At 54.2% G+C, this 27,216-nt stretch overlaps 1 protein-coding gene across 3 annotated transcripts; it reads right to left on the reverse strand.

The window, feature by feature from the left end:
- Positions 1–977: 977 nt before the first annotated feature.
- NECTIN2 (nectin cell adhesion molecule 2) lies at positions 978–27,185 on the reverse strand. 3 transcript variants are annotated; one of them, XM_025424703.3, is made up of 9 exons: positions 26,869–27,185; positions 16,203–16,598; positions 13,328–13,624; positions 12,437–12,554; positions 11,886–12,034; positions 5,201–5,354; positions 2,255–2,318; positions 2,028–2,114; positions 978–1,368 (listed from the first exon to the last, which is right to left on the reverse strand). In XM_025424703.3, exons 1-9 carry the CDS (start codon positions 26,963–26,965, stop codon positions 1,105–1,107), a joined length of 1,626 nt encoding a protein of 541 aa, XP_025280488.3. In that variant the 5' UTR covers positions 26,966–27,185; the 3' UTR covers positions 978–1,104. The 3 variants fall into 3 exon arrangements, with proteins under 3 accessions (XP_025280488.3, XP_048965336.1, XP_048965338.1); XM_049109379.1 differs by lacking the exon at positions 26,869–27,185 and adding an exon at positions 22,613–22,682; XM_049109381.1 differs by lacking the exons at positions 978–1,368; positions 2,028–2,114; positions 2,255–2,318; positions 5,201–5,354 and adding an exon at positions 7,671–8,397.
- Between the last annotated feature and the right edge of the window lie 31 nt (positions 27,186–27,216).

A 27,216-nucleotide genomic window follows, 5' to 3' on the forward strand; every position in this document is an offset into this window, starting at 1 on the left:
ACCGTGCCCTGGACTCCTCCCCCTTTCCTTCCATTATCCATCATTGTTTTTGGTTTATGAATTTTTAATTCATTATCCCCTCACTTAATTTAAAAAAAATATCTTTGGCCCTTTTGCTTTTTGCCTGTAACCCACCTTGGCTTCTAGCCTGCCGATTTCCTACAGCTCCAGACGCCCGATTGGTCTCCCATCGTGTCCCCACCCCCACCCCCTTCACATCCCACAGAACACACAAGTTGACATCCGGTCAAAGTATAAACTCAGTTTTTTGTAGGAAATGCTATATTACAAAACAGTATTGTGTCCCCAGCCTCCAACCCCCCCCCCCCCCCCCCCCCCCGCGAGATGTTTGGGTTGCATCCCACAGGGCAGGAGTAAAAGGACTCAGTAGTCTTCAAAGTAACAGCAAATTCTTCCTCCAGGGCTGGGGCCGGCAAGGCATACTGCATGAGGCTTACCCCTTCTCATCCTGGGCTAGGGCTTAATTCCCTGTAGACAGGAATTGGGGTAGTGGGGGCTCAGGGAAGGGTCTGGACCCTGAGACTCCTGCCTGCAGGAGGGAGAAGATGGGGAAGCTCTGCCTCAGGCTGGGGTATCCCTTCCCTCTTGCCTTTGGGGAACAGACAGGGTGAGGAGGGGGCTCTGCTGCCTGGAGGGCTCAGGTCTGAGCAGCAGGGTACCCCCAACACCTACCCCAGCAGAACTATTGAGATTTTACTGCCTGAGGACAACTTGGAGGTTTGGGGTCTTTGGGGGGATTTGGGGGGAGTCCGGAGATGACGGCACATGAGAGGTATGATCTAAAGATCACAGATCTTTAGGAATCCTTGGATCAGATGTTGTGCAGGAACATACTCCACCCTCACGTGAGATATGGTTATCAGGTTTCTGTTGTCATGGCTGGTTTCTCTGGGTCAGAGATCATGGATTAGAGGTCATAGTGGAGTCACCAAGGTAGAAGTCACAGATGAGACACATTTTGTTGTTTTTTTTTTTTTGTCTGTTAACTGACGGTGGCCTGGCCAGAGGTCAGGGGGCACTAGATCCCTGGCAGAGAGTTGAAGGATCAAAAAGTGAGAGCTGAGAGGCTAGAGCCATCGCAGCTCACACATACATGGCTCGGGACATGACAAAGCCTTTGCTCTGGTAGGAATCAGAGGGGCTGGAGTAGGACAGGGCATCATAGATGGGGCTGATCTTATCTATATAGTCTTCCTCCTCCTCCTCATCTTCCAAGTCTAGGGAAACCCCTTCCATAGCAGGTGGCCCCGGAGACACCAGCATGGGGGGCCCAAGGCCTGTGGCCCCCAGGAGCAGAGGCCCTGACCGCTCTTCCAGGGTGGGCAACTCATGATATCGAGGCATATCCTAGGGACAGGAAAGGAAAAAGAGCCCAAGGTCATCTCCTGTGCACGATACAGAATCCCGGTCTGCCCCCTTGATCCCCACATCTTGATCATCTCCTTATGCCAACCAGACCTGACCTCATCCCTTGTTGGCCTGGGTGGAAATTACACTGGAGCAATCATACGGCTTGTCCCCAACTCTAAGCCCAGAGCCTGCCAGTCCTGGGCCTCTCCTTTGTCTTTTGATCCCTGACCACAAGCCTTTCTCCATCCACCTCTGGCTTCAATCTTGACTTCCAACTACTTAACTTTAAGCCCTAAAGAGCTCCATGAACCTTGATTTGTCTTAACTTCAATATCTGACCCCTGACATCCAATAGACCACTGAGGGGAATGACAGTTGGTTTTGTCTCAGCTCCAGGCAGGGTATCTGGCAGATGTAGATGTTTAACCCATCTTCACTAAGTGACTGTAAACTCTAACCATATGTCCTTGGACTTTCTCAACCACGATCTCCCCCTACTGAATCCTAAATACATCTCGATGTTCTCCCCTCTGATCAGAGATACAGCGTTGACTTGGAGTTGTGACCTTTAGGGTTTGACCTTTTATGTCTAGAGCTGATCCCTGACCCTTAAACCCAAACCCCAAACCCACCCCTACCCTCCCCTGAGCTCCTACCTGCTCAGCACACGGGATGCCAGCATCAAAGTAGGGGGTCTTGAGTGGGCTGTGCTCTGAGGGCCCAAGAGTGAAGAGCTGAGAGGGCTACAGGGAAGGAAGAGGCAGGTCAGGACCCTCTCACAGTTGGCCTCTCCCCGAGAGTCCCCCCCCTCCTAGCCCCAGCCTCAGTGGGGAAAGGTGGGTGTGTAGGTGGGGGCAGCCCGGGCTCCAGGGGAAGTGCTTACCATCTCTGGCTCCTCCAGCTTCGCCTTGGGGGCTGGTGGCTTGTATGAGGGAGGCCCCTCCAGACTGTTGGGTAGGAGGTAGGTCAAGTGGAGGCTCAGACTGGAGAAACCCTCCTAGCCCAGGACCACTGCACATGCTCTTCCTTCTGCCTGATTTCCCTTTCCACTGCCCCCCCCAACCCCCAGCCATGCCCCCTTGCACAACTAACTCCTATTCATCCCATGAATTTCTCTTCCAGGAAGCCTCCCTGATTCTCCAGGAGGTTTAGGGATTCCTGATATCTGCTTATATCTAACTGTTCTTCCCTCTCAGACCCTTACTGAGTTTATATTTGAAACATTATTTCTGGGCAGCCTGGGTGGCTCAGCGGTTTAGCGTCGCCTTCAGCCCAGGGCCTGATCCTGGAGACCCGGGATTGAGTCCCACGTCAAGCTCCCTGCATGGAGCCTGCTTCTCCCTCTGCCTGTGTCTCTGCCTCTCTCTGCCTCTCTCTCTCATGAATAAATAAAATCTTAAAAAAAAAAAAGAAACATTATTTCTGATATCAGTTCAATAACTATCACATGTGGTGAGCAATGTGAGGGGAAAAAATGAGATCTGTGTCCTCAACAGTGTTTTCAGGACTCACTACGCGGGAGTCAGCAAGTATTTGTTTAAAAAATGAACAAGGGGCGGGCGTCTGGGTGGTGCTGTTGGTTGAGCGTCTGACTCTTGGTTTTGGCTCCGGCAGTGATCTCGGGATCATGGGATTGAGCCTCATGTGGGGCTCCACGCTCGTGTGGAGTCTGCTTGGGATTTTCTCTCTCCCTTTGCCACTCCCACTAGTGCGCACGTGCTCTCTCTCTCTCTCTCTCTCAAATAAATAAATCTTTGTAAAAAAAAAAAAAAAGAAATAGAATGAATAAAGGAAATGCTTTCCTGGCCTCCAAACTATGTTAATGCTTTCCTGGCCTCCAAACTATGTTAAAATTCTCTTGTTATACATACCCACAGACCAGAGCATCCCGTATATATCACGATGAGTGTTTGCTATGCCTCCAATCACCAGCTCAGATGTTGCCTCTCCCAGAAAGCCCCACTTGACCCTCCAGGCCTCCTCTGCCCTCTCACAGCTACATCAGCTTTTCTAGCCCATCCTTGGCCAACTGGACTGCCATTATCTAGGGATGGGTCTATATCCTCCAGACTGTGAGCCCCAGGAGGGCAGGGCCAGGGCCATCTCAGGCACCACTAGCTCTCAGCACTGGGCTGGGCATAGGAGAGAGTGACAGCAAGTTGTTGGTTTAAATTGATTAGATGTGGGATGCCTAGGTGGCTCAGCAGTTGGGCATGTGCCTTGGGCTCAGGGCGTGATCCCGGGTCGACGGATCAAGTTCCGCATCGGGCTCCCTGTGGGGAGCCTGCTTCTCCATCTTTCTGTGTCTCTGCCTCTCTCTTTCTGTGTCTCTCATGAGTAAATAAATAAATAAATCTTTAAAAAATATTTTTTAAAAAGTAAAAAATAAATAAATTGACTAGATGTTTAAGACAGTGGGTCAGAAAGTTCCTTGTGCATCAGAGTAACTCAGTGAGCTTATTAGAAGTACAGATTCCAAGCATGTCTTTTTTTATTTATTTACTCATGAGAGACACAGAGAGAGAAAGAGGCAGAGGGAGAAGCAGGCTCCATGCAGGGAGTCTGACATGGGATTAGATCCGGGGTCTCCAGGATCACACCCTGGACTGAAGGTGGCGCTAAACCGCTGAGCCACCTGGGCTGCCCCCAAGCATGTCTTGTAAAAGTTCTGATTCAGTAGGTTTGGTGTAAGCTCAGGAATCTGCATTTTTAACAAATGTCCCTACCTATCCATGCCCCCTCCACACACACACACACACACACACACACACACACACGTTGCCAAAATGCTCACTTGATGGATGAATTTCAGCAAGTGATTTCAGCTCTCTGAACCTGTTTCCTCTTTGATGAAATGGGTATCACTAGGTCTTTCTATGATGTATTTACGTGTACAAACACTTTAAAAATGTTTGTCTCATCATTGTATTCCTAACATCTAGTGCCTGGCCATAAATGGCTCGCTCTTTCTTTCTTTTCTTTTCTTTTTTTTTAAAGATTTTATTTATTCATTTGAGAGAGAGAGAGCAAGAGTCAGAGGAGAGGCAGAGGGAGAGGGAAAGGGAGAAGCAGACTCCTCACTGAGAAGGGAGCCAGATCCAGGGCTCCATCCTAGAGCCCAGAGATCACAACCTGAACCTAAAGCAGAAGCTCAACCATTTGAACCACCTGGGCGCCCTCTTAGTATTTTCTAAATACTCCTTGAATCAATGAATGGATGGCTTCATCAAGGTCATACATGTAAAATGCATTTCAACAAGCCTGGCATTGAACAAGTGCTCTACACAGATAAGTCTGGCTAGTGCTCACCCCACCCCCCCTTCCTTCTTTCTCATGTGAGATTTTAGCTGGGTATGTGGCTGCCCAGACTAAAGACTACATTTCCCAGCTTTCCCTGTAGTTGGTGCACCATGTGACCAGGTTCTGGCCAATGCGAAGTAAAGGGAAGTTATGGGTTCCTTTTCAGGGCAGCTCACTGCCCTATATTTGTCTCTCCCCTCTCCCCATGGAAGGAATGGGGGCTTTGAGGCCACAACGGATGTATCTGGTGGTCAAGGAAGTAGACAGTGCTAGAAGAGTGGGGAGCCATCTTGGAATTTGAGAGAAGTGAAAGTTGAGCAACAAGGTAGCAGGAGCCTGGGCTCTGATGGCTTCACAGAGCATCACTATCATACCCGCACTTTACAGGAGACAGAAATAAACTCTCCTCTCCACCCCATTTAAGTCATAGTTATTTAGGGTCGGGCCCCTCCCCCCCGTTTCTCCCACCCCTTGAGCTCCCCAATTCTGGGACTCCTCCTCCACCCACTCCTCGGGACCCATCACTCACTCATCCTCCTCCTCTGCCCCCTGAAGCCTCTGCTCTTTCCGCTGCTGCCGACAGATGAGGATCCCTGTGGCGACCACAGCGGTAGCAATGATGGCAGCGATGATGCCTCCAATGATGCCACCCGTGGCTCCTGCTCCTGCTGTGTTGGGGGTCTCTGCAAGAAGAGGGACAATGTAAGGGGGTCTCCAGGAGGAAGCTCCTTACCCAGGCGCCCTCCTCCCTAAGCCATCTCCCACCTGCCTACCTCCTCTCCCTAGTCCTTACTGAGCATTTGTTCGGTGCCGGTGGTTAACGAAACATACAGAAGTCCCCACTGCCATGGAACACCTGTCCTAGCCGGGCAAGGAGAACAGCAGCACAGATGTGAATACAATAGCTAATGTACCAGGTGGCAGTAGGGATAGAGGGTTAAAACAGCGTGGGGAGGGTAGCAAGGAAATGAGAGAGCCAGGGACCCCAAGGGTCATCAGAGAGAGACTTACTATGACGTGACATTTGAGCAAAGACCTGAAGAAGCTGTAGGGGGTGAGCCATGAGGAAATGAGAGCATTCCAGGCAGAGGGAACAGCCAGTGCAAAAGCCCTGAGGAGGAAGCCTTGTGTTACTTTGAAGGAACAGCAAGGAGACCATGTGGCCAGAGAAGAAGGGAAAACAGGGGTGGGGGATGGGGAGGGGAGGGAGGTGACGGGGCAGAGCTAAGAGGCACAGAACCGTGGATATTCTGGAATCGGGATCAGAACCCTTCACGCATTACAGGGAATGGAGTCATCCTGGGCAGAGGATGTAGCTCGTCCAACCTAACAGGAAAAGGAATTGAGAGAAGCTACAGCCCCCTGGGCCTCTCGGTTGTAGCCCTTCTCACTCCCTGAGGTCACCTGTCTACTTGCCAATTTCCACACTACACTGCGAGCTCCAAGGGGCAGGGTCTGGCACATGGTCGCTGTTTGCCAGATGTGGAGGGGGGCGCCCAGCGTGGGTGCTCAAGGACCTACCCTATGCCAGACTGTCAAAATTCCACCCCCCACCCCCCGCCTGCTGGTGCTTCCTTCCCATTTTGGGGAGGAGGGATGGGGGACCCAAGGGGGTGACAAGACAATAAACAACCAGAGGAAACCACACGTGTGCAAAAGCCCCACCCACAGGTTCCACCCTCCGTTGGCCCCATTGCTCATATGGGGAGATAAAGTTGCCCAGAGGAATAATGTCTGCGTCCCTGGTTTCCAGAACTTCCTGCTCCACAGCCTGGCATCCTCGGGAAGGCTCCAGGGTTGGGGGAATAACAGTAGCTGCTGCTGACTCCGTCCACACCTAGCCATCCTGAAAGTACTGTTATTCTTGTTTTTGTTGACTGCATGCCCAGAGGGGGACGGGGCTACATCTGTCTGAGTCACCTCCGAGTCCCTGGCAGAGTAAGTGGAAGTCGATACTGGTGGGAAATGCACTCCCCAAGCCTCACCTGGCTGCTCAGGGGGGGCATTCGGGGCACACCCTCTCGGTGCCCCGCAGCAGCTGCTGGAGCAGAGGCAGCTCCACCTGCGTCTTAGAGAGGTGGCCACGGTGGGCGCAGGACAGCAGAGGTGACTGGCACGGAACCCTGCCCCTCCCATCCTACCCCCCACCATATTCCTGGGCCTGGGTTTCAGAGATTTCCTAATTAGTTAGGGGCCAGGGAGGGACGCTTGGGTGGCTCAGCGGTTTAGCCCCTGCCTTTAGCCCAGGGCATGTTCCTGGAGTCCCCAGATCGGGTCCACATCAGGCTTCCTGCAGGGAGCCTCTGCTCCCTCTGCCTGTGTCTCTGCCTCTCTCTGTGTGTCTGAGTAAATAAATAAAATCTTAAAAAAAAATAGTAGAGGCCAGGGAGGAGGGGGATACAGAGCTGCAGCCCCTCCCTTTGCATCACTGAAAACCCGCTTGGGACCAGGGCAAGGAAAGAGGAAGGAGACTGAGTAAGGCCACTGCCCACTGTCATCCAGGTGAGACTTTTCTGGTTCCTTAATACCTCCACCCGCCCTGTATCTTCAGCTCCCCCCCCCAAGAGAACACAGAGGGTGGCCTCCCTCCCTCCCTCCCAAGATCCTCAGCAACCTCAGAAGCTCAAGTTTGAGCTTCGCCCCCTCCCCAAAAGGGCCCAGGAGTTCCGGTTCTCTGTTCCATTCTGGGGAGCTCTGCGCTCTCACCAGTCTGGTTATTCCACATGGAAAGGTAGCCTCGGTCCCCCCGCCCCCCCAAGTCCAAGCTTCCCAGCCTCTAAGCCCAGAAGCCAGCCACCCACCTCCTGGGGGCACTGGCCTCAGGGGTCTCAGGCATGCAGTATGTCCTTGAATGATCCAAGTAGTCAGATCCCCCTACCTACCCCCCACAGCCCCAGCCTCCCAAGTCTAGCCCCCATCAGGCTCCCACCCCCTGGGACCTAGCAGTCCCTGTCCCGCCCCCCAGTGAGGGGGTCTGATGTATTACAAGACACCCCCGATGTTTTCCTCCAAGGCGTTTATTAACTCCTGAGTGTCATGGGGTTGGGGCAGGCCAGAGCCAAAAACCAGTTCTCTGGGGGGTCCTCTCCGGGTCCCCATTACCGAGCTCCCCTGGGGCCTCCCCTTCCCCATGCAGCCCTGGAGACAGAAGTCCAGTGTGTGTGATTCCAGCTCCCTCCCAATTCCAGGGAAGTGGGAGGTAGCATTTGAGCTCCAGTGTCGTCCAGAAAAACGAGTCCAACCAGTCTGGAACCCTTGGCTGGCGTGGCTGGCTCTGTTTCTGTCTCTGTCTATCTCGGGGTCACACATAAATCGCCCGCCGTGAAATGAGGGAGCCATCCAGCTGGGACTCCATGTCGTCCTCGAGAGCCTTGGGTGGAGGCAACATGAGACCTTCCTCTGCCTTCTCCTCCTCTTCCTCTTCATCTTCCTCATCCTTGCCGTCTGGCTTCAGGGGACCAGGGGCGGTTGGTGTCCAGAAGACTGGGCCCCCATTCCCAAACACCTGAGTTTTTGGATCGTAGGATCCTCCTCCACTGTTGTCTCCTCCTCCTCCTCCTCCTCCTCCTCCTCCTCCTCCTCCTCCAGGGCTCTTCCTTTTCCTCCTCACCCTCAGCAAGATGAAGGCCAAGGACCCCCCAGCAAGAAGCAGCAGCACCAGCAGTGTCCCCCCCACGGCCCCCCATACCACTGGACCCACGTCTCGGGGCGAGGCCCGGGGTGTGTCTGAGGAGAGAGAAGGAGGGGTGAGAGAAAGGGAGACACGAGGTCAAGAGGACACATCTGGGGGGATACATAGGACACAACAGGGGTAGTGATGGGAAAACAGGGGAGGTGACTCTGGGCAGAAGGTAGAGGAGGGGGAGGGGAGGGAGAACCCATTTGCTCTGCGCTACACACTGGGCACTTTGTATGGGGCTCAGGGGGTGTTGGCGTTGCCAACTGGTGGCCCCCAGATGTGCTTCCTTAGACCTGCACGGGGTTTTTCAAAAATCAAACTTGCTAACATTTCAAAAGCCAGGCAATTTCACCAAAAAAAAAAAAAAAAAAAAAAAACCAAAACAAAACCCCCCACAACAACAAACACAAAACAAAAAGCTCACAAAACCACCCCAGACTTTTTTTTGGAAAAAGAAACTCGGATTAGGCAACACCAATCTCTCATCTCCCACCTGGCAATAGGCAGTAGCCGGGTATAGGCTGGCTGCTTGGGGTGGAACAGGGTTCCACACCTGGTCACCTGGTCACTTGCCAGGACCCTGGAGGCATCTGAGTTTGTGACCCACTCGGGATGTGCCGGGCGGTGGGCGGGGGGTGGGGGGATCTTTGCAAAAGCTCTGAGGTTAGAGTCATGGATGGAGTCTTGCCCAGGAAGAGGCAGCTGGATTTGGGCTTAAGATTGTCAGATTCCAAAGTGCTCCAGGCTTGAGAGAAGGGGGGAAGGGTGATGGGGGAGGAAGGTATCCTCCTCCCGCCTTGGGAGTGGCTGGGAGCACCTGGGCCAGGTGAGGTGGCCTGCCTCCCCTGTCTGGGCCATGTCCCCAGCATGGAAAATGGGGCTCCTGAAGCCCACTGCCCGACCTCTGCTAGTGCTCCTGGCAGTGGCCCAGCAGCTGGGAGGGGAGGGGTCTGGGGGAGATGGAGAAGGAAGTCAGGGGGTGCTAAGGATGCAAGGGGCTGGAGAGATGAAGGAGGGGGAGCAGTCTGGGCCCCACACCAGGACTAGACATCGATGCAGGTGGAACCTGGAACCGTTTTATACATGCCCTTCCCCCACCCCTGCATGCGAGCCCTGATGGGGAGAAGGGGATCCATTTACACCTAAACCCTTCCTCCCCACACCCTGTATTTGGGAGGGACTCCTGAGGACACCTGCTTCTCCAGGCGCTTCTTTTAAGCGCTTTTTTGCAAATAGAGCCACGACCCCATGGGCTCTCAAATCAATTTAGTGATTCACAAGGAGCAGTAAAAATAAAAAAATTAAAAAATAAAGAACAGAAAAAGCGTATCTCAAGGATGAAGGGTAAGTGCTATTTTGTGGAACTTTTTTTTTTCCTGGAATATACATCTATGTCCATAAACCTGGTTAGGGGCGTGAAAAAGTTTTCTTACTGTGAATCCCAGCAAGAACATCTGGGAACCTGTTGCAGCACATGTCGGAATGTTTATCTGTGTTTCTGGAGGTGGTTATTTTAGAGACGGTGGGTGTGTTCAGGAGCCTGTGGGTGAAAAGTTCTCCAGTCTCCCTGAGGCGATGTCTAGCCTGTGGCACCATCTGTATACCTATGGTTTGCACTAATGTGAACCTCAAACTACTGGTCTATGACCGCATGTCTGGGCTATGTCTTGGGTGCATGTGGGAACGTGACGTGTCTCAGAGACCCCTGGGACGTGACTCAAGACATGTGAGTCTTGTGTCTGGGGGAGGCTCTGCGGGGGCACCCACCTCCCTCACTGGGTGTCTAGGGTCCTCAGAGCACAGGCCCCCTTCTCTTGGTGTCCCTCTGGAGGTGTGTGCCGTTGCCCAGATGTGACTCTGTGGCTACCTTTGGGGGAGTTTGGGAGGAGGGGGCCTTTTCAGTGAGCTGAGTCTCTCAATCAGGGGTGTGACCCTGTGTGCACTACTCCCCTCTGCCCCCCACCACACCCCAATTCCTGACACTGAATATGTATCTTACAGGGCGAATATTGATGGAGGGCTTAACTTTGAAGCTGGTGTGTTCCTCTCTGGAGCGGGGAGGTTTCCGGAGGGGGGATATCCCTGGGATTTCTGTGTGTTTTAAGGGGTTTTAGGGGGTGTCCATGGTTTTGCGGTCATGTGTTCCCCTGATGAACCTCAGGTATGACGGCATCTGTGTTCTGCGGGCTCCACCCGTCGCAGGTGCCTCCTGACCAAGCATGGACGGGGAGACGAGTTTGCTGGGTGTGTATCTGGGGTAGAGGTTCAGGGGATGTATTTCCAGTTGGGCGTCCTGCTGGGGTGGGTGGAGCTGACCATCCTCTGGGTGTGTCTTCGAGGGCAGGGACTGTGTCTCTGTGCACCATTGTATCCCTAACATCGAGGACAGAGTGCTTGGCAAAGAGGAACCCTCGACAAATATTTGTCAGATGACGATATGTTGAAAGAAACTGGGTTTCTGGAGAGTTTCGGAGGGCGTGCACCTCTGAGAATGTCCTTGAGTAATTCTTTCTCAGCATCTGTGCGTGAGTTGACGGTTTCTGCGTGTGGCAGCGTTGGTGTCTGGGGTCTCCCCGCTGTCGGCCTGTCTGCATGCTGGTGTCTCCCTCCAGAGGTGTGTGTTTGGCACCTGAGTGTGTCAGCCTTGCTGAGGGCAGGCCAACTGTCTCTCTGGACAGGTGTCACCTGGCTTTGTCCAGCATGTGTCCCTGTCCTCTTGGGGGCCGTGTCTTGGTGACAGTGGGTCTGAGTGCATGGGTTGTTAGGGGTGAGTTTCTGTTTTGATTTCAATGCCATCTCAAAGCACAGAATATGTCTCTGCAGATGTGGGTCACGCTGGCTGTGACATGGAAGGGACTCTGTCTCCTGCCCTGGGGTCCACGTGTCTGTGAATCGGGGCACATGGCCTTGTAACATTCCTTGCCTCCCTCTAGGTGCATGGGTGTACAGTTGTGGGATTTCGACCCTATTTCCATCAGCCGGTGCCACAGGCCTAGTTTTTTTCCTCTTCTGTCTTGGGGCCTATTTGGGTTTGAGTTCCTATCAGGGAGACTCAGAGAACTTTTGGCCCATCGACACCTCAGCCGCCATTTCCAAAATACCCCCTCTAAGAACACAAATGTGTTCCAACACACACTAAAAACAATTTCCTAACGTTACTTGACCAGCACTCACTGTAAGAAATCAGTATGCAAATGTGTTTTGTGTCTGTCTAGCTGCCTGATGGGTCTCTCCAACTGGAGCCTGGGGCACTGTTCCTCGGTCTCTTCCTGGACACCCTTTCCAGGCCTCTAGTTTCTAGAAAGCCCTCAGCAGAGGCCTCATCCTCCTGGTTCTTCTGCCCAGGCCTACCCTGTCATCCCAATCCAGATCCCACAGGAGGCAGGAGAGAAAAACCACGCTGACCTCCTTTCTCATCGGAGAGGCGGGTCTGAACCCCTCCCCAGGCCGGCGGCACAGCCTCCCCCAACACAGCCCCAGAACCCAGAAGGGAGGAACACTTGGGGAGCTGACCCAATCTCCAAGACCCGCTCACCTCGAACGAGGACCACCTGCTCAGCACGCCCCGTGCCCACAGCGTTGGTGACCGTGCAGATGAACGTGGTGTTGACCAGTCTGTCCACAGAGTGGATGATCAGCTGGGGGCCCTGGGCGACTGCTGAAGCTGGGAAGACGCCTGCTGTCCTGGAAGGGGAGGGTCCATAGGGGGGACGCATCAGGGTCCGTAGGGGACACAGGCCTAGTCATTCATGACACAGCCATCACAGTCCAAGCTCCAGGGACATAAAACTCAATGCTCAAGACCTTATATTGCCAGCTCTTTCCTTCTGGAGGACTCATGGATTCAGGTCCCTGCTGCAACTCCCTCAGACCCAGGGGTCCAGGCCCCCAGCCCCTCCTCCCTCAGACCCAGGAGTCCAGGCCCCCAGCCCCTCCTCCCTCAGAACCAAGGGTCCAGGCCCCCAGCACCTCCTTCCTCAGACCCAGATGTCCAGGTCCTCAGCCCCTCCTCCCTCAGACCCAGGTCTCCAGCCCCCAGCCCCCTCCTTCCTCAGACCTGGGAGTCCAGGTCCACCCAAGACTCACGTGCTCCAGTCATAGCCTGTGGGCTCTGGTTTGCTGCGGACATCGCAGCTCAGTGTGGCCTCACTGCGGCCAAGGTACCAGTTGTCATCATAGCCAGAGATGGAGACCTCAGGAGGGTCTGGGGGAAATGGGGGAACGAGCTTAGAGACAGGGAGAGTCCCAGAAGGGCTGATACATCAGCAGAGACATGAGAATCCTAAAGAAATGAGGTGGGTTGACAGGAAGCAGACCCATGGAACCTGGCAGAAATCAGTTCGAGCTACTTCTGCAGGGGTGAGCACAGACACTGTCCAGGCATGCTGCCTGGATGATTTTGAGGAGGTTATTGTTCAATGCAGGCAGTGTCTGAGGGAGCCGCAGAGGGAATTGGTTTAACCAAAGGCACTGCCTGGGGAGCTAGTGTAGAAAGTGCTGAGTTGGGGGCTAGGCTGTGTTTGGACAGGGTGAAGAAGAGCTGGTCAAGTTACTCTCTGGCAGGGTCCACAGGGAGAGCGGCGGGGGAGCCTCTCGGGGTAATACTGGGGGTGTCGATATAGGCAGTTTTTGGGTGTTTGCCAATTTCCTTGCTGTAAATACTCCCCAATGGTCGATTTCAAGCTGTCAATGTCACTTCGCTGAATGTGGGATCGGGACAAGATGTCTAAAATTGGTCCTTGCAAACCCATCCCAGCTCACCACCGCCTGGCAGGAAGGAGGGAGCCTAGCAAAGCCAGCGTAGGCAATGAGAGGGCAGGGTGTAGATGCTGCCCAGGGAAGCCAGTATAGACAATAGGCAGGAAGGCGGTGCAGAATTTGGCTAATGCAGACAACACGCAAGCATAGTGTAGACAGTGCCCTAGAGAAGCCAGTGTAGACAACACTGGGGATGCGGTCGCATCCTGATACACTCACAGCGCACGGAGAGGGTAACAGGCAGTAGGATGGGCTCCTCAAAGCTCTCGTGCTCCACTTTGCAGGTGACCTTGACCCCATCTACTCGGCTCAAGGGCACCAAGGTGAATCGGCTGGTGACAGTGACTGTGCCAGGCACAGGCCCTGATATCTGGCTCTCTTTGGCCTCCCCGTCCAGGGGCGAGAACCAGGAGATTCGGGCGGGAGGGCGGCCCCCCTCGGAGACGCAGCGAGCCACGGGCACAGGGTCCAGGCTGAGCGTGACCTCCTGTGTTTCGGCGTGATTCTGGGGCTGTGCTGGGGAGAGCAACAGAAGGGGTACGTCACTCCTCACCTGCGACCCTTCGACGGACACCTCACCCATGGAAGTGAGCAGTTAAAGCCCCGACAGCCCGGGCTCAGATCCCATTCTGCTTCTTAGCAGCTGTATGGCTTTGAGCAAGCCATTTCTCAGCTCAGTTTCCCCTTTTATAAAATGGGGAGAATTAAAATGCCCACCCCCGAGGGTTTGTCAGGCAGATTAAACAAATTGGTATATAAAGCCCTTTGGACGGGACCTGGCACTCCCTGTGGCTAAGTGGGTGCCATATTATTCTGTCCCGCTCTGTCACAAAAGTAGAAACAGTGTCCAAAAGCCTGGAAGAGGCTGAGATTTTTTTTTTTTTTTCCAAAAAGCCAAAGCAGAATAATGGGGTTCAAAGGTCCAGCTCAGAAGGCCTTCCACTTCTTTCCTGTAATCACCACTAGATTGTGGTGCCGGAAGTGGGATAAAGGTTGTGGAGATTCCCAAAGCTGGAAATTTTTTGCCCTTTTCACCCATCTTCCTGGAAAACATGGAAAGACATTGGGTGGGAAACAATAGTAAAATGTCCAGGAGGAATAATCCGCAGTTATAGCTGGACTGTGTCGGGTTCTGCCTCAAAGCTCTGGCTGCCTTGGGGACCTCTCTGGGTTTCTCCTGAGCTCATCATGTTCCTCCTCACATCCTCTCTGGTCACCTGGCCATCTGTCCTCTGATGGCTCCAGGCACCCGCCCCATGCCCCCTTGGGCCCCTGCTCCCACCCACTGCAAGATCTTGGTGACCATGTGCCTGGAATGCTCTGGCCTCCCTTCTCCTTGGCTTGCTCTTTCTCCTCCTCCAGATCCGGGCTTCACTTCCACAAGGGAACTTCCCTGACATCTGGCTCTCCGTTTAGGGGCATTCACGTCGCCTGCTCCTCCTTGAAAGCTAAGGTTTGGCTGTTCTGTGTTCCTGCCCCAGGAGTTCCCCTGGTGTGAAACAGCTGCTTTCTGCATACCTTTGTGAGGGGTAGTGCAGTGAATATCTGCTCTGAATTATGCAAAACAACTGTGGTCTCAGGCTCCTTTAAAAAAAAAAAGGAAGCCTTTTCCCTTAGAAAAGGTAGACTTTCACACCCTCTGGGGCTGAGAGAAGGAAAATTGTGTCCAGAGTGATGTGGCTTCTGGGTCCCAGAAGCTGGGACCCCAGGCAAATGCCCAAGATTTAGCAAGAAATAGCATCATCCAGGAAAAAAAAAAAAAAAGCCCTCCCTAAGTCTTCCCCATTGTGTCAAGCGGCTGTGCTGGTCACCCACCCTCCTGCTGGAGCCAGGTTTTATCCCACACGGGTCCTCCCCATCCCCACTGCATCTGCCTTCGATGAAGTCCAGCCACCTCGCCTCTCTGCCCAGGAGGCCCATGCAATCTGGCCCTGTTGGTTTTCCTGTCCCTTTGAGGGCCACTCAAGCCCTGGCCACCAGTCTCCTTTCCGTTCCTGGAACATGACAAGCTCGCTCCCGCATCCTGACTCTTCCATTTGCTGTTCCCTCTATGTGTGCACCCATTCCTCTGCTTGAGGGCATATGTCCGAGGGTGACTCCTTATACTTCAGGACTTGACTAAGAGGCTTTCCCTGACCAGTCTGTCTAAAGGGGACCCCCGGGTCCCTTACTCTCAGTATCACAACATCCTGGTGTTCCCTTTGTTTACTAATTTGATTATTCCCGGCGTTATCTCTAACATATTTCCAAAATCCTACTGCTTCTTGCTACCCCAATCGCCTCCCCTTGCTCTAGTTGCCATGACCTCTCACCCTGTAGTCCCTGGGCTTCCACCCTTGTTCCCAACATGCAGCCAGAAGGAGCCTGTGAAAACCAAAGCCAGATCACACCTGTCCCCCGCTCAGAACTTCCTAGAATTCTTATTCTTTCAGGGCAAAAGCCGAAGTCTTCATGTGGTCCGTGAGGTTGCCTGTGACCTGTGTCCCCCATCATCTTCTTGACCTTGTCTCCTCCTACTTTCCCTTTATTCACAAGCCTCTGGCCACACTGACTTCCTTGCTCTTCCTCAAATGCACCCTGCCTCAGGGCCTTGGCATTTGCTGTTCCCTCTACCTAGAATTCTCTTCCCTTAGATAGCCCTACAGGGCTCCCTCATCTCCTTCTAGCTTTTGTTCGGATTTCACCAGGCCTCCCTGCCCCCCAAAACTGTAACCTGCCCCCCTCCGGCATCCATAGCACCCATAACCACTTGACCCACTCCTATTTTTCTTACTGATGCTATTTGTGCTCCGGCACCCCTTTATTGAAGGGTAACCCCAGTAGGGCAGGGAGCTCTGTCTTACTGCTTTATTCCTAGAGCCTAGAAGAGTGCCTGGCACATAGAAGGTGCTCAATATCAATTTTTGAATGCCTTGCGGCCTGTCGTAGCCTCCACGTGCAGAACAGCATCAGCCATGCAGTAGGTGCTTCATGGATATTTGCTAATTGACTGAAGACCACAGGGAAAGTCAATACTACAGCTGAAGCAGAGAGAGAAACAGATCCACAAGGGGGGCTTTCCCTCATTGCGCCTCTCCCACCCTGCCCTGCTCACCTATGGCTCTGAGCCAGGTCACCCCCCGACTGGTGCCACTGGGGAAGGTGGCAAACTCGCAGGTATAGTTGCCCTCATCCTCCACTGTCAGTCCCTGGAGGGCCAGGGTGGCATCTCGCAGCTCCATCTCTGTGCCCTGCCTGGTCCCGGTGCTCTGCCCAGCAGTGACAAAGGACAGCCGTTCTTTGCCAGGCTGTGGGCTGCGGAAGCTGGGACCATACGAAGGGTGGAAGGCGGCCACACTCCTGCTGGCTCCAGTTGCATCCACGTGCAGCCACGTCACCTGTGAGACTCGGACTTCAGGTCCTGTAGGCAGCAGGTGGCACGGCAACTGCACGGTGCCCCCCAGGTAGCCCCGCACCTCGGATGGGACTCGAACTTGCACATCCTGGGCTCCTGGAGAGAAAGGAGAGAGAGAGAGAGATAGGTAGGTGGGGGAAGGACCCGGACACCTCCAGGCCAGGCGGGGCCTGAAATGCCACACCGAAGCCTTCGTGAGGTCCTAATTCCAAAAAGGCCATCCAGAAAACATATTTTGAGGAAAACTAGGGATACAGAAGTCTGGACTAGATTATGTGCAATTTTGGAATTTTCATTACTATTAAGCATGGCGATTAAATTGTAGCCATGCAGCATTCCTGTTTCTTAGGAGATACAGGGTTGAACGGTCATGTTTGCAACTCCCAAATGGGTCAGCAAAACCAAGACAAGCTATAGAGAAAGCCATGAAGACAATGTGACAAAATGTAGCCCACTGTCAAGTCTAGCGGGAGGAGGGGAGGGAGGCTCCTGAGCTGGTCTTCCAACTGACCCCTATCTCTATGTTTGAAAATTTCCATTGTAAAATGTGTAAAGAGGGGCACCTGGGTGGCTCAATGGCTGAGCATATCTGCCTTTGGCTTGGTCGCGGGGAGCCTGCTTCTCCTTCTGCTTATGTCTCTGTGTGTCTCATGAATAAATAAATAAATAAAATCTTTTTTTTTTTTTAAATAAAATCTTAAACATAAAATGTTTGAAGAAAAAAAAGAATCTCCTTCAAAAAAAAAAAAATCTCCTTCAAAAATAAATCAATAAAAAAGAAGCCTCTCACAAAATAAATTCCTAAATTTTTAAAGGACAACCTTCACTTTTTTCTGCATTGAATTATATATACTTTCTCTCACCTTTCTAGAAAACCTATAGCCCTCTTGGCCCATCCTTTTTTTTTTTTTTTTTAAGATTTTATTTACGTATTCGTGAGAGACACGGAGAGGCAAAGACATGGGCAGAGGGAGAAGCAGGCTTCCCACGGGGAGCCCAATGTGGGACTCGATCCAAGGACCCTGGGATCATGACCTGAGCTGAAGCAGACGTTCAACCAGTGAGCCACCCAGGTGTCCCCCCCCCACCCCTTTAAGCTTTATTTCCCTGACAGAGAGAGAACATGAGTAGCAGGAGAGGGAAAAGCAGCTCCCCACTGAGCAGGGAGCCTGATGCGGGGCTCGATCCTAGCATCCTGGGATCACCATTGGAACCGAAGGCAGACGCCCAATGAACTGAGTCAGCCAGGGGGCCCCTAGACTTTTCATATAAACGGAATCATACACTATGTGGCCTCTATGACTAGCTTCCTTCACTTAGCATCATGTTTTCAAGGTTTATCCGTATTATAGCATGTGTCAGTGCTTTGTTCTTTTTTATGGCCAAATAATATTCCACTGTCTGGATGCAACATGTTCCATTGATCTGCTCATCAGTTGGGACACTGGGGTTGTTTCCCATTCTTTCTCACTTATCTGTTTTTTCTCACCTTGTTTAAAAGAACATGATTTATTTATGAGAGAAAGAAAGCATCTGAGAGCAAGAGGAAGGGCAGAGGGGGATGGAGAGGGGCAGAGAATCTCAAGCAGACTCCACACTGAGCACAGAGGCTGACACAGGGCTCGATCCCACAACCCTGAGATCAGGACCTGAGCCAAAACCAAGAGTTGGACGCTTAACTGACTGAGACATCCAGGTGCCCCTTCTTTTCTCACTTTTTTTTTTTTTTTAAGATTTTATTTATTCGTGAGAGACACAGAAAGAGACAGAGACACAGACAGAGGGAAAAGCAAGCTCCCTATAGGGAGCATCATGTGGGACTCAATCCCAGGACCCCAGGATCACAACCTGAGCCGAAGGCAGACACTCAACCACTGAGCCACCCATGTACCCCTCTCACTTTTAATAAATACCAGGATAAAGGGGAATATCACTCTGTTGTGCAAGGCAGGACGGCCTGGTCATTGAGGGTAGGTTGCCTGGGTTCAAATCCTGGCTCTGCCACGCGCTGCCTATGTGACTTTGGGCAAGTCATTTCACCTCTCTGTGCCTTGGTTTCCTCAGCTGTAAAATGAGGATAATCATAGGGCCTACCTCCTAGGGGTTGTTATAAAGATTAAAGAATATTTGTGGAACACTTAGCACAGGGCCACAGGAAACAGGAGATGTTTGTCAAATAAACACGGGCCAGGTAAGTAATTACAAGTGGTCCTTGACACTCAGCCTTGAGGCAAGGCCAAGGACACAAGACCTGTCTCAGGAGAGGCAATGGCTGCCCCACCGTCTTCGACCAAGAAGGGGGGTGGGAAGCATGTGCAGCCACTGGCCTCAAACAGAAACCCAGGCAATGTAAACAAGAGACCCTAATGAGAGAGTCCCCCTGGAAGAAGGTAGTCCCACAAGCAGGGCCAGTCCCAAATACTTCTGGAAAGAAGCCAACCGTCAAGACCACTGTGTAATAGAGGGGTGCCTGGGTGGCTCAGCGGTTGAGCATCTGCCTTCTGCTCAGGGCATGATCCTGGAATCCCACAGTCCTGGGATTGAGTCCCACATCGGGCTCCCTGCAAGAAGCCTTCCTTTCCCTCTGCCTGTGTCTCTGCCCCTCTCTCTCTCTTTCACAAATAAATAAGTAAAATCTTAAAAAAGAAATAAAAAGACCACTGCATAATAGATATATCATCTCATGGAATCTGCATGTGTATCCCCAAATAGTCCAAGAGCAACATTTTGGGAAAGGGGCATTCCCCCTTTGGACAGGCCACACTAGAGTGGGGGACCCCTAAGCAGGCTGCCCAGGGATTTCCTGCTGGCTCAGTCCCTTTCCAGGGGGGCGACCATATTTCTGAGCCTAAATTCCTCCATCTATAGAATGAGGATGTTCAAGCTACCCTCCCACAGGGTCCCCTGTGACGATCCCAGGCAACGATCTGTTTCCATCAGTGCTCTGCAGGGCCTGGCACGGGTGAGTCAAACAGAGGCCGTCAGCCGCCCGCCGTAGGCCAAGTCTGGCTTCACTTGTATTTACTTTTGGCCCACACAGCATTGTTTCAAACATGAACTAGAATCATCTACTAGCGGGCCAAAGGGTCTGGTGATTAAATGTCAAAATCCAGACAAAAATCAGGATATGGGGCTCCTGGGGGGGAGGGAAGGTGGGTCACTACTTGGGCAGAGCCGAGGAAAGGCTGCTTCTTCCTTCGGGTGCCAGCACCCCTCACCCACCTGGCCTCCAAAGGCACTGAGTGTGGGACAAGTGTTCCCAAAGGCTCTGCCCCGTTCTAGCTGGGTGAGGGGGGACGGGCACTCTGTCAGGAAAAACCATCCGACCTCGGGAGCTCTGAGAGAGCCAAGGAGGCTGGGGCCAAGGAGTTAGGCCCTCTCCTTTGAGGTGAGAGGGAGCCACTGAGTGCAGGGCAGGAGGCTGACCCCTTGAGGGGGCCTTAGAACTGGAAGGGATTTAGTGTTGGGGGCTGCTGGGGACGAACTGGAATTGGCTCCCATCCCATGCAAGTCCATGCAATAGCAACTCAGCAAAGAGGTGCTGGGGGCTGGAGAGTCAGCCCCTGGGGAAGAGGTGCCGGTCTTGTTCCCTGTTGTATCCCCACAGCCTCTGCCAGGGCCTGGCATGTAGTAGGCGCTCAATAAATACCACCAAGTGGGTGCACCTGTGTGGCTCATCAGTTTAAACATCCAACTTGATTTTGACTCAGGTCATGATCTTAGAGTCATGAGGCTGAGCCCCAGGTGGGCTCAGCCCTAAACCCTCAGCAAGGAAATGGCTTGAGAGTTTTCCCTCTGCCCCTTCCACTGCTCATGCATGTGCTCTCTCTGCCCCCATCTCAGATAAATAAATAAATCTTAAAAAAAAAAATCACCACCAAATTAACATCTGGTTCTGTGCTGGGTATGGGTACTGCAGGAGAGACAGGACAAGGCAGGTTCTTGTTCTTCAAGAGTTGACAGTGTGGTGGGGAGACAAATGTCACACCAATTGGCATCATCAAGGATGCCAGGAAGACTGAAGGGGATGGGGTGTGGGGGAAGAACCCAGAACCGAGGCCTGACCCTACCGAGGCAGGCTGGGAGGGCTCCGAAGGAGACTTAATTCCTTTTCAAGGGAAACTGAGCTCAGGTCCAGAGAACCCCACCCCCACGCCCACCCTTGGGTCCCATAGGACTCAGATTTCTCATTCTAAGGGAGTCCTTATGATCGCATGTTGCCTGTATCTTCTGAGGGAGGTGGTCCTCCCAGATCTAGGGTAGTGTCTCAGCACTGCCCACTTCAGAGGATTAAAAAAACTCACTCTTAGCTTCTTGTGGGGTAGGCTCCTCAGGCAGACCTTCCATCCCCAACATTCTGCCCCAGAGGGCCCCGCGCCCCTCCCCCTGCTCCCCATCTCCTCTGCAGAGCACTTCTCATCTTCACCCTGGATTTTCACGACTCCCTAGAGCTTCACCGGGGCGGAGATTCTTTGCCCAGTTAGGCTCACAAGCTATGTCCTCAGTATCTACAACAGACACTGGCTCCTAGTGGATGCTCAATATTCGCTGAATGAAGGAGGTTCTAAAATCCTCTGGCTTGGGGCGCCTGCGTGGTTTAGTCGGTCAAGCATCTGCCTTTGGCTCAAGTCATGATCCTGGGGTCCTGGGATGGAGCCCAACGTCAGGCTCTCTGCTCAGCAGGGAACCTGCTTCTCCCTCTCCCTCTGCCTGCAGCTCACCCTGCTTGTGCTCTCTCTCTCAAAAATGAAATAAATCTTCAAAAAAAAAAAAATGAGTAGGATGATTTAAAAAAACAAATTCTATGGCTTGAAGATCCATAGCATCCAGGGGCTCCCCTCACTCAGGAAAGAAACTCAAACCTTTTTACTGGTCCACAAGGCCCTGCATGATCTTTGCACATCCTCACCTCCCACCCTGTCCCCTGGGTTCACCCTGCTTCAGCCACACCAGCCCCCCCACTACTCCTCAAACATGTCAGGCAAGCTCCACCTCAGGGCCTTTGCACCTGTTGTTCCCTCACCCTAAAGTGCTTTACCCCACTTGTCCCCACAGCTCCCCCCTCACTGCCTTCAGGTCTTTGCTCAGCTGAGCACCATAATGATGATCACAAAAACCCCCTTGGCCCTGCTTCATTTTTCTCAAGGCACCTGACATGTCTTCCCCACGAGAACATCAGGGCCCAGGGCTAGAGGTCTTTGTTCACTAATGTAGCTCTGGAGTTGAGAATGGTGCCTGGCACACAGTAGGAGCTCCATAAATATGATGAGTGAATGAATGAATGAGATGAAGGTGGGGTATCAGTGGTGTGCCAGATTACACAGGCTGAGGCTAAATTATGAGTTTGGGCTTTTTCCTGAGGTCACTGGGAAGCAGGGAGAGTTACACCCAATAACACGGTTGGGTGTGTGCTGCTGCTGCTTCTTCTACCCAGGTACCTTGAGGTGTGTGCTTCTCAAAGAGCCCTTAGAATGGGATGGGGCAGGGACACGGGAGTTGGGACTAGGAGGAAGGATAAGCCAGATTGGAAACAAGTTCAGAAGGTTGGAAGGAGGGATCCCTGGGTGGCGCAGCGGTTTGGCGCCTGCCTTTGGCCCAGGGCGCGATCCTGGAGACCGGGGATCAAATCCCACATCGGGCTCCCGGTGCATGGAGCCTGCTTCTCCCACTGCCTATGTCTCTGCCTCTCTCTCTCTCTGTGACTATCAAAAATAAATAAAAATTTAACAAAAAAAAAAAAAAAAAAAAAAGAAGGTTGGAAGGAGGGACATCTGGGTGGCTCAGTGGTTAAGTGTCTGCCTTTGGCTCAGGGCATGATCCTGGGGTCCTGGGATCGAGTCCCACATCGGGCTCCCTGCGTGGAGTCGGCTTCTTCCTCTGCCTATGTTTCTGCCTCTCTCTTTCTCTCTCTCTGTGTCTCTCATGAATAAATAAAGGTGGGAAGGTTGGGACACAAGGCTGATAGGCTATGGGAGTTAGGGGCACAGGGGTGGGCCGATGCCTAGATGTTCTAGGTGCTAGGTGTAGGGAATTGAAGCCAGGAGGATGGCTGGCCTGGAATTAGAATCCTAGTTACCAGCATGCTGCTGGGCGGGTGCCGGTGCCCTGACCTTGGCTGGGACGTAGCTGGCATCGCAGTGGGGGAGAGCATGGCCCTGTGAACATGGACCTCCCTCCGCTTCCCTCATCAGCAAGCCAGACTGGCGACAGCTTCAATGAGGAATCAGCTGGGTCCCCAGACACGCTTCCTCTCCCTGTGGCCTGGGCCTGAAGGCTTTCTGGTAGCAGAGTGGTGGCAGCCCCTAGGTACTGTGCGAGCCCAGGAGAAAACTGTGAGGGACAGAGACACAGAGCCTGAGACCCTGAGATCTGCAGAAGGATTGATCAAGGCACAGAGTGTGCATAGGGACTTGCGGCATCCCGGAGGAGTAGGGGGCTGGGGGCTTGGGCTCCTGCCTGGCTGGCTCCCCAGGGCTTGGCTCACCTCCTCCTGACCCATAAACACTGTGACTTGCCCTGTAGGGCGCGGCAGGACTCCAGCAGGCCCTTGAAGGCCAGCGTGCTCTGGGCACTGGCTTCAGCTGCTGCCTCAGCCACCTTGCTAATTAATTAATTGCATTAATCACAGTGCCCACCCCCACAGCGGACATCCGGGAGCCGGTTTTGGTTGGGGGGGGGGGGTTGAGCAGTAGCAGCATCCAGGATATGGGACTCTCTGGCTGTGCCCAGGATTTCTGCACCTGCCTCCCTGCCTCCACATCATCTCTCAGTGGTTATCACTCCCTCCCAGGCTAAGATTTCCCTGCCTTTCTGCAGGGGCTCAACCACCCTGAAGACCTCCCCTGTGGGGTCTATTATTTCTGGGGGTGAATCTCTAGGACTGCTCTTCCTGGCTGAGCCCCTCAGACAGAAAGAAGCACCTCTGCCCAGTCAACATGTACCCCAAAATGTTTCTGGCCACGAGACTCTGGCCACAGGCTCTTGTAGGTCATGGCATTGATCTCTTGTGTCTCTCTCTGCATCTGGTTCCTGGGCCCTAAATCTGTCCCTACTTGTCTGACTCCTGGGGTCTCTGGTCTCTCTGTGTCTCTCATATTCTCTCCAACAGGTTTACTGAGACATAATTTCCATACCACCCAATCTGCCCGTTCGAGGCAGAGTTCAGCGGTGTTAGTATATTCATATGCTACATATTCAGTGGCAGCATGTTCACAGGCTGGGGTCTCCATCACTCTGCAGCCCATCTCAACATTTTCACCAGCCCAAGAAGATCGCCCACATCCTTAGCTGTTCTCGTATCCTCTTTCCTCATGTCTGACACCTGAGAGCCCAGGCTTTCTGGTCTGGGTCTCCTCATCTCCGGAATCCGGCTCCCTGCATAGACTCCTGGGGTCTCTAATCTCTCGAGGTTTCCGGAGGTACATCTCTCAGGGTCTCTGACCCCGGTACCTCCCTACTTCCTAGGTCTCCCCATCTCTGCCCATCTCTTCACTCTCTAACACCCTTTCCCTATGCCGGGGCCATCTCGCTGGGTCTCTCTCCTCCTCCCCCTCCTGCTCCATTTCTCAGCATCGTTGGGACATTAAAAATGTAACAGCATCCCTGGCGGGGCGGAGGAGCTGGTCCGCATGCCTGACTCCCTGTCCCTCCTATGTCCACCACTCCCTGTGGCCCCCACACACCGCTGGCCTTGAGGCTCGCCTGTGCCCTGACCTCCCTGGGTCGTGGCATCTCCATCACTGACAGCTGGGATCCCCAGCAGGTCACCAAACCTCTAGGTCTCTCTCCTTAGGCTGTTCTTGCCCTGATCCTGGTGTCTCTGTCCAGCTCCCTCCCCCTCCCTTTCTCTATCCCACCCCTGTGGGCTGTAATTCCTTCTCCCCATCTCCCGGTTCCATTCTCCTGTTTGTCTCTGACCTCATCCCTAAATTTGTTTCAGATGCACGCTCCATCGGCTTCTGTCCCCATCTCTGTATCTCTATCCTCTCCGCGCATTCCCTTCCCCCCCACCCCTCCTCCCTGCCTGTGAGCAGACCCACCCCCACTTTGCTGTCCAGTCCCCCTGCTCTAACAAGAAGAGACAGCAGGCCCGCCATCCCCTCTCCTCCCATCCCCCTCCACTACTGTGGGGCCGCAGGGCTGACAAGGATAAGCAGTGAAAGCTGGGGAGGACCCAGCTGGAGGCCCAGGTGGTGCCCCCTCCATCCACAGAGGCCAAGGAGGGGGAAAGCAGAGGAGCTAGAGACAGGTAAAGAGAGAAGGATGGAAAGGAAAGCGGGGAAGAGCTCTGTGAGAGCCAAGAGAGCCAGAGGAGCAGAGAGAGAGGTGAGAAATGAGGAGGGGAGAGACAGAGAGAGAGAGAGAGAGAGGGGAAGGGAGGGAGGCAGAGAGAAAAGCAGGGAGTGTAGGCTCTAGGAAGAGAGGTCAGGAAGGGGGAAGGCCCCCCTCCCCCAGGTGCTAAGAGCTTTCACACGGGATCAGCAGGACCTCTGAATCCTCTCAATGGCCCTGCAGGGAAGGGGTTACTATCTCCTTTTTTTTTTTTTTTTTTACAAAGGAGGAAATGGAGGCTCGGAGGCACCCGGTGGAGCAGAGCCAAGAAAGGCTCTGAAGTCTGCAGTCCGGCTTCCTGGGGACTGGCTGCGGACCCTGGGAAAGAGGCTTGCCCTTTTGAAGCCTCTGTGTCACCATCTGAAAAATGGGAACAGGAACAGGATGGGTCTCCCAGGGAGATCTACAATCCCGCACGAGATCTTGCATCCACGTCAAAGCCTGGCTCAAGGTCAGGTGGGTTCTCGGCATTCCTCCAGAAGTGGCAGGTTCTGACCTCATCTCCCTATCTCTGACACCAAGGGAAAGGCAGCTCTGGATGAAGGCTGGGATACAACTCAGACATGCTGGGGAAAATGAAGTCAAGGGGTAACCAGAGTTCCCCCCGGCCCCCTCCCCCCCACGCTCCCAGGCCCCCGCCTACACTTTCTGGGCAAACCCTTGGGAAACTCCAATATCCAGAGTTGGGAATAAACAGCCCGGTCACCTGCAAGGGGCGGGGCCGGAGCCTCCTTTACCTGTTTCCTCCCAGCCCCTCCCTCCCCTGAGAGCTGCGCCCTCCCTCAAGGGGTCTGAGGGGAACGGGAGGGGGTTGGTGGGCTGAGCAGAGGGAGAAGCGGGGGATTAGGGCGGTGGCTCCGCGCGCCCACCCCCTCCCTCCGCCCCTCCCCGCGGCGGCTCCGAAGGTTAGGTCGCGACCAGAGGAAAGATAAGGTCCCGAAACCCGGGAGTCCGGAACCGGGAGCCTGGAGAGCGCCCGCCCCTCCCGCCCGGGTTCAGCTAAAGCGAAACCGGTAAACTTCCCCAGGGACGTCCCAGCCAATGGCTCACAGGGCAAGGGAAAGGTCCCAGCCTGCGGGACCCGGCCTTTCTTTCCGCCTGGGACACCCCTGACCGAGCTCCAGCTTCCACATAGAGCCTGTGGCCCTTGATTACGTCTAGTAGCCAGGAACGGGGTCCCCCGCCCACATTTATATCTGGATTTCAGGAGACATTTCAATGCTCACAATTAAATCCGACGTCCACCGGCCCCCCGACTTTACCCGGGACCCAGGAGACAGAGGCCCCCGCTCACAATCTGGAACCAAGTTTGAGCCCTGCCTGCCCCCCCGATCTGACCAGGACCCTAGCCTTCATTCCGCCTGGGACACAGAAGACAGAGCCCCCCAGGTCCTAATTTCTCCGGGGCCCAGGAGCCAGGCCCCAGCCCCTTGTTTTCTGGGTCCCAAGAGTCAGAGCCTTCAGCTCCCCGAGGCCCAGGGTTGGAGTCGTCAGGCCCTTCCCCAGGTCGCCCTCCAAGGGACCCAAAGTCCGAGCTCCCGGCCCCCTTCTAGAGGACCTGGGCACCTGGCCCCCTGCCCTCAATTCTCGCAAGGCCGGAGACGCCCAACCCTGGGAGGAGGAGGATGGGGATGGTCCTGCCTCCACGCCGCGACCCTCCCGCTGGGGGAGGGCGGGCAGGAATTCCCCACATGCCTGAGGGGGTAAGCGGAGACTACACCCCAGATCCGGCTGACGGCGTGCTGCGAGGTGGGGAGGGGTCGCGAGACTGGGATTTAACCCTTCGGGTGTTAGAATCTGAGGAAGGGGGAGGGGGCGGCGAGAAGTCCGGCGTAGGCTGGGGAGTTGAAATAAAGGAGGGTGATGGGGGGCGAGGCTTGCAGAGAGAAACCGGTCGGAGTCGGTAGGGGCCAGCCTGGAAGAGGGCTCGAGAGAGGGGGCCCGTGAACTGGGAGTGGAGCGGGGAAGACGCTCGGAAGGTGGGAGGGGATGGGGTCCGCGCGGGCGGTGGGCGGCTGCCCAACCGGTTTCTCACCGGTTTCCCGGAGCAGCAGCAGCAGCAGCAGCAGCGGCGGCAAGAGCGGCAGCGGCGGCGACGATCTCGACGGCGGGAGGGCTGCGGCCCGGGCCATGGGGGGGCCCCGGGAGGGACTGGGCCCGGGCGGGGGCCTGCGGGCCACTCCGTGAGCGCCGATCGCTGGGCGGTCGAGCAGGTGCCTGAGGGGCTCCGGCTCCCGGCCGCTTCCCGCCCGCTCTACTCTCGCCGCTCTCTGCTCTCGGGGCCGGGCTCTCCCCGCTCGGCGCCCCCGGCCCCAGGCTTCTCTCCGGCAGCTCGGACTCGGTGACGTCACAGGACCCACCCCTTCCCTCCCCCCCCGCGGAG

This window comes from Canis lupus, chromosome 1, assembly GCF_003254725.2.
Source record: "Canis lupus dingo isolate Sandy chromosome 1, ASM325472v2, whole genome shotgun sequence".
NCBI classification, from domain to species: domain Eukaryota; kingdom Metazoa; phylum Chordata; class Mammalia; order Carnivora; family Canidae; genus Canis; species Canis lupus.

Coding starts and splice junctions, on each gene's coding strand:
- NECTIN2 (XM_025424703.3), bottom strand. CDS start 26,965: ATGGCCCGGGCCGCAGCCCTCCCGCCGTCGAGATCGTCGCCGCCGCTG. Junction 12,555..13,327: donor TGTTACCCTCTCCGTGCGCT/GTGAGTGTATCA, acceptor CATTTCCCCCAG/ACCCTCCTGAGGTCTCCATC. Junction 5,355..11,885: donor GCAGGTGGTCCTCGTTCGAG/GTGAGCGGGTCT, acceptor CTCTTCTTGCAG/AGACCCCCAACACAGCAGGA.